This window comes from Helicoverpa zea, chromosome 19 (genome assembly GCF_022581195.2).
Source record: "Helicoverpa zea isolate HzStark_Cry1AcR chromosome 19, ilHelZeax1.1, whole genome shotgun sequence".
NCBI classification, from domain to species: domain Eukaryota; kingdom Metazoa; phylum Arthropoda; class Insecta; order Lepidoptera; family Noctuidae; genus Helicoverpa; species Helicoverpa zea.
This window is the reverse complement of record NC_061470.1, coordinates 2,566,081-2,577,338: the sequence shown is the minus strand read 5'-3', so window position 1 is coordinate 2,577,338 and position 11,258 is coordinate 2,566,081. Positions and strand designations below refer to the sequence as shown.

At 36.2% G+C, this 11,258-nt stretch overlaps 1 protein-coding gene across 1 annotated transcript; it reads left to right on the top strand.

The window, feature by feature from the left end:
- Window positions 1–2,780: 2,780 nt before the first annotated feature.
- Window positions 2,781–9,193, top strand: LOC124639452 (retinaldehyde-binding protein 1-like). The gene is made up of 6 exons (XM_047176821.1): window positions 2,781–3,263; window positions 6,572–6,728; window positions 7,086–7,203; window positions 7,295–7,426; window positions 7,904–8,117; window positions 8,801–9,193. Exons 1-6 carry the CDS (start codon window positions 3,101–3,103, stop codon window positions 8,953–8,955), a joined length of 939 nt encoding a protein of 312 aa, XP_047032777.1. The 5' UTR covers window positions 2,781–3,100; the 3' UTR covers window positions 8,956–9,193.
- The last annotated feature ends 2,065 nt before the right edge of the window (window positions 9,194–11,258 follow it).

Here is an 11,258-nt window from a genome sequence, read left to right as displayed (position 1 = left end):
CAATACGGGGAGGTTATGTACAAGGGCGAGCTTAACGCAAAGTTGGGTACTCAAACAGCAAACCTTAGAGCGATATAGAGATGAGATAGAGAGAAGCAAAGTATGTTGTGGTGAGCTTCCAGTCTAATTGGATGTAGTTGAGAACTAGTGCTTTACATGGAATGACTACCTATTGCGTATCTGACGGTAATCGTATGAAAAGATTTCGTGGATTTTATGGAGGCGAATGTAATAAAAAAAAGAGACGTAGATCCGCATCATCAATACGTGACCATCCTTATGCCAAAAATGCCTGAGTTGGTTTTCACCACTATTTAATATAAATAAGTGTTTACCTAACATTTCAAGGTTCAAGTTCCAAGTAAAATATTTTTTTAAAGCTTGAAGCAGGATGGAACCGATACTATATCATCATCTGCCTAGCTTTTTCCCATCTATGTTCTGGTCGGCTTCCAGTCTCACTGAATGCAGCTGAGTACCAGTGGTTTACATGCAGCAACTGCCTATCTAACCTAAACCCTGACCTGGGCAACCCAATACCCCTTGTTAAGACTGGTAGCAAGACTTTCTGGCTTCTACCCGTGTCGACTGCCAAATGACACCCGGAATACCCTACAGGTTGTCGTGCTTTCCGAAACACGCAAAGGATACTATAAATCAACAATAATTGTATAGTAGTAAATCTTCAAAGATATTTTCATGACTGAGTCATAGATACACGTGTCGATTGGTAGCAATACTCCTTCCTTCGTCTTCCTCTGTCTTCCTCCTATTGAGCAACGCTTGCTCGTGGTTCTAGGTGACCATCTTGGCATGACGAGTTTTTCGGGAGGCACATAAAATTTTGTGGGTACCGTCTGTCATTTGTATGTCTTTGGCAGTTCTCACGGGTAGTGAGTAGCCAAAAAGTCTGACAACCAGTCTCGTCAAGGCGTATCGTATTGCTCGAAGTTAACGATGACAGGTCTTATTCATGTTTTTATATATTATGTTTCCTTAAGATCAGCTCAGTTATCAAACACAGTTATGCTAGCCGTTTTTGAAAGCGTAACCAGCGTCTCGTGGAAACTACTGCTTGTACCGGGGTAAAATATACAGCCTATGTTACTCGGGAAGAGAGTAGCCTCTCAACAGTGAAAGTATTTTGAAAATTGTTTCATTAGTTTCGGAGTCATTATGATACAAACAAACAAACAAAAAAATATTTCCTCTTTATAATTTTAGTATAGTACAGATAATTGTAGTGGTTGAGAAATAGGCTAGATGATACGTGGTAATAAAAGTTTTAATTAATATTATAATTATGCACGCTTTTGTAATAGTTATAAAAAAACATTTTATTGCTCAATAAATCTTATTTAAACCGTTATATATATAAAGATTATTAGAGGCGATAATCGATAATAAACAATGAGTTATTAATCATTTTGAACTGTTAACCTAGATAAATATTATTTGTATTAAGTCTTGTAAAGAGGTTTTTTAGAGTTACATGTGTAAGCTATTTTGGAGGATAATATAATCTATACTAATATTATAAAGAAAAAACATTTTTACATTTGTTGGTTTGTATTCTAATGACTCCAAAAATACTAAATAGTAAAATTTTTTCACTATTGTAAAGCCACACTATTCTCTAGTACCTTTTATTGCTTTTATTTTATACCAGCACGGGCAGTAATTAATTACAGTAAAAACCTACGTGAAAACGGTGAGTTAATGATAAAAAATGCCCAAAACCAAAGACAATAAACTATTGTTGTTGTAAAATATAGTTATAATGTTCAGCCACTACTAAACCTTGCAATTTCTTTAAGCTGTGCCCTATAGGGTCCATATTAATTCTAGACTATAAAATGTAGGTACCACCATTATAGTGTATGGAATGCTAATATAGAATTGAGTATTGAGTATTTTCCATTTATTTAATGCAATATTAAATATTCTTATAAAATTCTATTTTTAAGCCGTACATAATTAGGAAGTAGGAAAGTAAGAAGAAATAATTTATTTTTCATTTATATTTAATTGAAGCCTAGTCGTTTCGAATCGCAATCAACAAATACCAGTGAAACTAATTAAAAATATTGCTCTAAAATAACTTTTAAGATGAAAGGCTGTAATATTCATATACAATGCTATTTATTTACTTTTATCCGACTTCAAAAAAGGAGGAGGTTCTCAAGTTGTGTTTTTTTGTCCTTGTTACTGTTTTTGTCGAAAATGCATGGAAACGTTCTTTCTTTATAATGAAAGAGTATAGTTGCAGTTGGGTCCCATTATTACTAAGTCGGTTCTGATGATAAAAACCCTGAGAAATTGGAAGTAACTCTTGATTAATATCACGAAAGATTGTGAACATAAATAAAATAAATAAATAAATAAATAATGCCGGGACATTTTTCACACACGGTCGGTTAGCCCCACGGTAAGTTATTAATTAACTTGTGTTATGGGTGCTAACACAACTGATAAACTACATATAACTACATATATACATATTTATAAATACATATTATAACACCCAGACCACGGCCAACAAGCATGCTCATCACACAAATGTCGACCGAACTGAGAATCGAACCCGGGACCTCAGGTTCGGCAGTCCGGCATGGTGACCATTGCGTCATCGAGGTCGTACACATAGTATAATATTTGAACTATGCCTACTGATTATTTTCTATAAAAACCTTTTAATTATTAGGTACTATCAAAAAAATCACTTGTTACTCTGTTGACTACAATTTATTATCCTGCATTGTCGATTTTAATTAAAAACAAAAATTAACAGTTATTTATAGTATTGTGATTGAATAATTTTCAAATACAATCGACGTTCCAAGCGAGTGCATAAATTATTTTTTCTCTATGTACGTAATATTAGGTGAGTATTTATATAAATGCGTCGCCTATTTGCTTGAAATTCACTCTTAGTGGAAACTCCCGCGCATCAATATCAAATTATTATCGAATAAAAAAATATCTCATTTAACAATAAAATAATTGAAAATTAATAGATAAAATTAAAAATAGGATTTATTAATTTAGAAAAAAAGTTTAAAAAAATATAAAAAATTGGAAAGTTTTCTGAAAAAAAAAAATGGAGTCAATTAAACCGTGTCCAATTTTCGAATTCAATGACAACCAATTGATGAACGTTCGGAAATGTTTCGGTTATGACGATATCAATAGGTTGAAACAAGACATAGATCAGTTGGAAGATTGGATCAAAAAGCAGCCCCACTTCAGGGTCAAAGAATTTGGTGAGTAAATTAAAAATATTCTAACTTTTACGTCGTACCATTTCTCATATCTTCATCTGCCTAGTCTTTTCCCAACTATGTTGAGGTCGACTTCCAGTCTAAACAGTTGAGTACCAATGTTTTAGGAGGGGCGACTATCCTATCCTATCGTCTACCAGTCTATCCAGAGGCAGCTGTGTACAAGGAGCGACTGCCTGTCTGACCTCCTCAACTCAGTTACCCGGACAACCCAATGCTCCTGGGTAAGACTTGTTAGACTTACTGGTTTCTTGTCTCATATTTAAAATTTGAATAATTCCGTGCGTGAAATTAAGCTAATTTGTAATGAAAATAAAGTATCCCACCCAAAACAAAAATGTGAAAGACTGCCAAGTTCGATAATATGGGTATGCTTCGCCTATAAAAGAAGTGAGATCTGAATAAGTACCAAGTTCCATACACATACCTCAGTTAAAAATAGTTACTTTTTAATGATGTTACTTGACAAGTTTTCACACACCTTGTTATAAACCTACTAAACGCAATGAATCAAGTATTTAATTTTCTATTAAAACTTGCCAAGTAACATCATTAAAAAGTAACTATTTTTAACTGAGGTATGTGTATGGAACTTGGTACTTATTCAGATCTCACTTCTTTTATAGGCGAAGCATACCCATATTATCGAACTTGGCAGTCTTTCACATTTTTGTTTTGGGTGGGATTTCATTTATTTTTGTAAGGTTGTTTATTTTACTTTTTTCTTATGATTAAGTTAGTTAAGGAAATGTCTCATTTATACTATCTTTCACATTTTTGAATATGCACTATGCTTCTTACAAAGAAATGAACTAGATTAACTAAATGGACTAGATTTACCAACTGACTGACAAGACATGTTAACACATATTATGTTCGTGGATCAAAGTTACACATTCGTTATTTTCGAATGTGACTAACACTTGACCGTTTTCAGATTTTTACTTTACTTTGACTAAATACAAACCTTTGTAACGAATTTCAGATCGGTACGACCATTCGAAGATATATTATATAAATATAGATAAATTTAGTTCGTTTTAGTTCCTTAGGGGTAAAAATTTACACCGGGTATTTTACACCTTCATTATTTTGAAACCGACTCACACTTGGCCATTTTCAGATTTTTCCCTTTACCTTGACATAAAGACCTAACTCCATGCTAAAGGACAATGCCAGGGTCTGGGCTCAAAGTTTGCCCAGCAGTGGGAGTAGTTCCAGCTGGTTCCATAGTGCACACTGAACAAGAAATCCAAATATTTTTGAAATCGGTCCCAGAGGTCCCGAAAAAAGTCGGTTCAAATGTTCTCCATAGATAGTCACTTAACAAAGCCTGAGCCATTTGCCCAGTAGTGAAAGTGGTCGAAATAGGTTTTTTACTGCACTGTGAACACGAAGTCCAAATATTTTGGAAATCGGTCCTAGAGGTCCCTAGAAAAACCTGTTCTAATGTTAAACTTGAACAGTCACTTTATAAAGCCGGTTCTAATGTTAGCCAGCCATTGTTAGCCAGCCATTTTAAGCAGCCACAAACCTAACAACCTCTTTTCTTGAAATAACATTCACATAATTAGTGGTTTCACTGTTAACAGGATAAAAAAAAAAAACAGAAATAGACGTTTAAAGGTAACTGTTGTTTCTCTTGCTTTACAGTCTCTATCTACCACAATCAGTCCTAAATTCGTGTAGCGTCATGCAATTAATATCCGTAATGGCAATGGAAAAATCTTATCAAGACGAATAAAATAAGCTCGAACACGAGGTAGTAAATAGATACCGTTGAGGAGTTCCCTCGTCTCACTGTCGTCTCCATCGTCAGGTCAGGTCTTAACCTCCACTGTTTTGTGGTGTCGAAGACATATACCCGAATGACAAGTTTTTATTCGATATGTGCTTACAATTTCCGAGAGTTCCATATTGTTTTAAGGTTTCTATCACCAGACCCTGGACCGAATAACAAAGGAACCATTTGGAAAGTAAATCCTTTCAAACAATAAAATGATTGTTTAAATCGGTTGGTAAACGACGGAGTTATGCACGTACTTACGTAAAAAGAATATAAACGAACTGAGAAACTCCTCCATTTTTTGAAGTCGGTAAAAAAAATCTCGTTCAATACCTCGTATTTGTCGATTAATATTATAATGCATTTCAATTAAGGTAATAAAAGTGGAATAGTTAAGAGTTCGTAAGCATGTTTTTCGTAATATTGAATAAGAGTCAAACCAGTTTTTCTCAGAACTCCTGGGATAGATTTCGAAATATTTCGGTCTGGGACCTATTATAAGCCTATGGAACATAATACACTTTGCAGTTACTGTGGGCAACTCTTGAGCCCAACTTTCATACAAAGTATAGCATTGTCCTTTCAAGTCAATACGACCATTGGAAGTGGTCTAGGTTTTTGATGAGTGAGTGAGTCAGTCAGTCAGTGAGTGTATCGTAAAAATAGCGATTTTCTGACGTCAATATCTCAAGACCTACAATAGGTATATTAATGAAATTTTGTATTTTAGATAAGTGAGGGGGTCTCAACAGATACTAGAAATTTGATATGCGTAAATAAAATAGATTTTGAGTTATAGGGGGGTCGAATTGGGCCCGAAATGGTTCGTGCAATATAACCCACGACCGGTGTGTCGCTTTTTTTGCTCAAACTTGGCGGACACACTGCCGTGTGTCTAGTTTACAATTCAGGAAAGTTATAGTAAGAAATATTTTTTTTTTGAGTCTGAAAAGAATCTTTTCGACTATAACTATTTTCACGAGTTCATTTCTATTTTCTTCAATTATTTTAACGATACATACTTACACAATGACTTCCTACAAAATTATGACAAATGTTCTCAAAGCTATTAAACGTATACCTACGCGTTTTATTACCATTAATAATAAAGAATCAACGTCTTATATAATAGAATGATTAATTGTGTTATATTATTTACTTAATGGCTGTGTCTCAAAGTCAACCGTGTATCAGGGAACCTATTGACTTACCATTCGTTGGTATAGCTGTCGTAAGCGCGGCTGATATGCACGAGGTCTCGTGTATGATACCCGGGTCGGGCCGAAATCAGTTTATGGGTTTTCACAAAGCCCCGAAGTTGGTGATTGATAAACCTGTGCATCCACGGACCGACCGCACCAAGCGCTGCTTAACCTTATGATCTATTGATCCGCACGGCTTCGACTTAGTCACGAGCTCTTCATTATATATGTATCTTCTTCAACATAGGAATAGCCCGTAACCAAATATTTGCAGATCCAGTTAAATTCCATAATTTTTGCAGATCGAGACTTTTTGGAGCGCTACCTCATCTACAATAAAGGGTCCATTGAGAGGGCTAAGAAGCGTTTCGATAAACTATGTACATTTACCGGCATGATGCCTGAGTTTCTTCAGAACTACGATATTAGGAATGAATTTGTGCCTCATAATAATGTTTGGTAAGATAAACTTCATAATACGTATGAATAATCACCTTTGTTCCTGTCCGGTCGAGTCACTAGTCCTTTCTGTCCAAATTACTCATGAGAAATTTAGAGGGTTCACAAAACAAAATCATGCGGAAAATTCATTGTGATGATTAGGTAAAAGGTACAATAAGAAAAGTTTAGACCAACCGAGGATACGAAAAGACCGCATATGGTGTGATTGAAAGACGATACTTATATCTGGAAATAATATTATATTTTAAAAGAGAATAAAGACAATGATTTGGAATAAAGGCGATTGAAATTATCACCAATAGACGGCTTTCCTTGACAAAATAAATGATGATGATGGTTATTTTATATTTTCAGCATGACATGCGTTCTACCGAAGCCAACTCCTGACAATTATCGCGTGGTGGTGAGCGTCTTAACAGGAGTCCATGACAACAAGTTTGAACTCATTTCGTACTACCGGTATCTTATTGTGGTGAGTTCCAATAAACCTTATGATGTCCTTCTAGCAGATTATTCAAGTATATGTAAAATGTAAATATGAAAGTAATGTTTATATTTTCCAGTTTGGCCACTACATGCTACAACATGACTATTGCAACGGTTACGAGATAATTGGTGACACCAGGAATATCCAAATGGGAACAGTCAAGACGCTGAACCCTATAATTGTTCACAAAGCTCTAAATCTTGTCATTGTAAGTATTCTTACTAACTGCTTAATAGTCTCGTGCTTGGGGTCTTGAGTTCGACTTCTAGCCGTGACGGAATGGCTTTTTGCGTTTTAAGACTTTCACACTTTCACAAAGCAGCTCAGGGTCCAAAAGTTCGTGATTGATACCTACCCTAGTACATCGAAGATCACGTGTATCATGGTCTTACGCTCGGCGTAACTATAAAAATCATGTATTCAAACTTGGCTGCAAAACAGCACTTTTTGAACGTCAACAATTTCAAAAGACTGCCAAAATGCACACCCTTCACTACTTCCTATGTGTTTTTGCTGGGAAGAAGAAGTAGCGCAAAAAACTACCTAGCAACACATGTCTGTCTGTAGGTTAGATTAGAAGAACCTTTCAACAATGCTTATTTAGTATATTGCAGTATACAATATGCAATATGCATATTACTCATTTTCTGTTCCTTTAAATAAACTTGTCCCTAATTGTTTGCAGGAAGCTTTAGGTCAGCGAATGAAGAAGATCCATTTTATAAGTGGGTCCAAATTCTTCGATACGCTTATCACAGTTATCAAGCAAGGTCTTAGTCAAAAACTTTCTCAAAGATTGATCATACATGATAGTGTTGAATCGCTATATGAACATATCAAAAGAGAGCATTTGCCGACGGACCTTGGTGGGGATGAGAAGAGCATGAAGGAATTGACTGGTAAGGAATGGCTTTTAAGGTATTTACTAAATTACTAGTCGATTTTCCGCAGTTTCGCCCTCGTCCCATGGGAACTACGGGCCGCACCGGGATAAAATATTATAGCCTTTGTTACTTGGAAGAGTGCAGATGTCCAATAGTGAGAGAGGTTTTCAAATCGGGTCAGTAGTTTCGAATTCTTTAGGGTACAGGCAAACAAAAAATGCGTTTATTATGGATACCATCACTTCAGATTTGTGTCTCTTAGATGGACATAGTAACTTAAAGAGTTATTGATGATAGAGGTTTTTCTCACAAAACTGGGTGAGTCTAAGGCTAAGCCCTTTGAGATAAAATCGTGAATTCCATCAAATTTTGTAGTCAGTTTGATATCGTCCTACCAATAGGAAATTTGATGTTGTTGTTGTTACCACGCTCTCTCAATGCGGGTTGGTGATTCCAGACTCTATAGTCCAGGTTTCCTCAAGATGATTTCTTTCACCTTTTTCTCAGCCATTGGTATCCAAGACATACTTAGAAAATTCATACAAACTTAGAAAAATTGCTTTGGTACTTGCATGACCTGGAATAGAACCCACACGCTAATACTCGAGAGGTTGGTTCTTTACCCACTAGGTCACCGCGACTTAAGATATTTGTGACATAATCTTACATTTACCATACAAATGTAATTCTTATTCCAGAAATGGACTTCAAAGAAATAAGTTCGGATGAACACATTGCAAGAGTGAAATACATGGAACAGGCTTCGACTGATGAATCTCTTCGGAATTCAGCTACCTTCAATGAAGAGTATTCAGGCATGCCTGGATCTTTCAAAACTTTGTGTGTAGATTAAAAAAACGGACGACTTGAAAACCTCCTCCTCTGAAGTCGATTAAAGATGGTCGATTTCAATTGTTTTGGTTTTAGGGGTCTTGGAAACAGTTGTTTAATTTATTAATTGTCTGGATAATGATGGTGTTATTATAAAAAGTTTACCAGACCTTTGAGATGTGTTTGCAAAACTGTTGTATTCAATTCTTTCTTAAAAATGTCAAAGGTCTTTTGGACTTGTTCAGTGGTTATTTATTGTTTGAATAAAAAAAGTAGAGGAATGTACAAAGTTTTTTTTTATTGCTTTTCACCTTTTCTGCCAACCATCTTCCCAAATATATGTTTATTGGGGTCGGCTTTCAGTATAACCGTATGTAGCTGAGTACCAGTGTTTTATATTGAGAGTCTATGTGACCCCCTCAACCAAGTCAAAACCAAACGCCTAAATAATAATACTTCTTTTTAATAAATTTGTTAATTTATCGGCCTTTTTATACTCTTGCTATCGGGCACAGGCCTTCTTTCATCCAGGAAACCATCGAATGTTAATTCAAGTCCAAATTTCCTCAAACTATTTTCATTTATATCAGTTCACTTATTGGTGTTGAAGATATACATAGAAAGTATATCCATCCTCCGAGCCTTTTTCCCAATCATGTTGCGGTCGGCTTCCAGTCTAACCGGATTAAGCTGAGTACCAGTGCTTTACAAGAAGCGACTGCCTATCTGACCTTCTCAACCCAGTTACCCGGGCAACCTGATACCCCTTGGTTAGACTGGTGTCAGACTTACTGGCTTCTGACTACCCGTAACGACTGCCAAGGATGTTCAATGACAGCCGGGACCTACAGTTTAACGTGCCATCCGAAACACAGTCAACGGTGTCTAAGATATACTTAGAAAGTACATACAAACTCAGAAAAGTTGCATTCTTCTTCTTCTTTCGAGTCGATGACATGTCATATGAGACTACACTATGTCAGCCCAATATTCCGCCACAGCGAGAGCACGGCCGGATGCGCTCATTAAGTCCTCCCGCGAGCAGGTTTCAGGGCACAGTGGACATGCGATTAGGTGGGACATCGTCTGCACGGCAGCCCCGCACTAAAGTATTGCAAAGTTGCATTGGTACTTGCTTGACCTGGGATCGAACCCGCGCCCTCATATTTGAGAGGTTGGTCCTTTACCCACTGGGCCACCACGACACATAGAAAGTACATATTATTAAAAAAAGTTGCATTGTTATTTACTTGACTTCAAGGTGAGAGCATTCCAAATTATTATTATGAATGAGTCATTATCAGTCCTTGTTGCTGTCCTGTAAGACACAGGCCTCTTCTCATACAGAGAAGGAATGAGAGTCAATCATTGCACTTGCTTCCCTAAGTAGGTAGGATTAGATAGTAATTTCGGACTTTAATATCCGGGTTTTTAAGATGTTTTCCTTTATTAATTAAATAAACCTTTTTACTAGATACAACTTCACCAAAAATATAAGCGTTGGTTTTTTTCAAACAACTGAATTGTACTATTTCATGTTCGTGGACAGAACGAGATAAAACCTCATCGTTCGAAATTAACGCGCAAGGTGTATACACGTTCCCGCGCGCATATCGCGCTCGGTTGTGTCATGATGTCTTGGGACGATACGCTACGATGGGACGCTACGTACATACACGTCGTATAATTTGTATGGACATTTACTGTGTCATTTTGGTACACAATCTAAAGTTGTAGTGTCCGCGAACGTGTTAACCAGGTATATGTATATGTCGTAGCCATATCGTAGATTTGACCATACACAACATTTTTGGTTGTCAAATCGCCGATTTGACGAATGGGCGCCAAGTATTCAGCTGGTTATGAATTGGTTATCGTAAATGGTGCAACGGTGCAACTTAGTCTTAACCCTTTAACCGCTTGTGTCGCATACATATAAACGACACTGTTTACGTGTCCCTAGCGCGCGTGTCGTATTTCTACGACAAAGAACGTGCACGTTTTTTCATTATATTTTTGTTTTCCTATTAAATGCGTGGTACATCTAACAAAAACTATGTATTATTTAATATACAGGGTGGCCCATCCATAGACGTCCAAAAGAAAAATTAAGAAGCTCTAGGCTATGGGGTATCCGAATCACCCCCATGTATGTTCAGCGATTTTTTGTACTTTAGGAGCTAGAATTATTTTTAATTTTTTTCCGTAATTTTTATTTCAACATTATTTTTTCTATTTTATCTTTTCTTTCCAAACGTTTACAGATGTTTTTTGTGTAATAAATCATCATGATAGTAGCTAACACCTGAAAAAAAAAACAGTTTA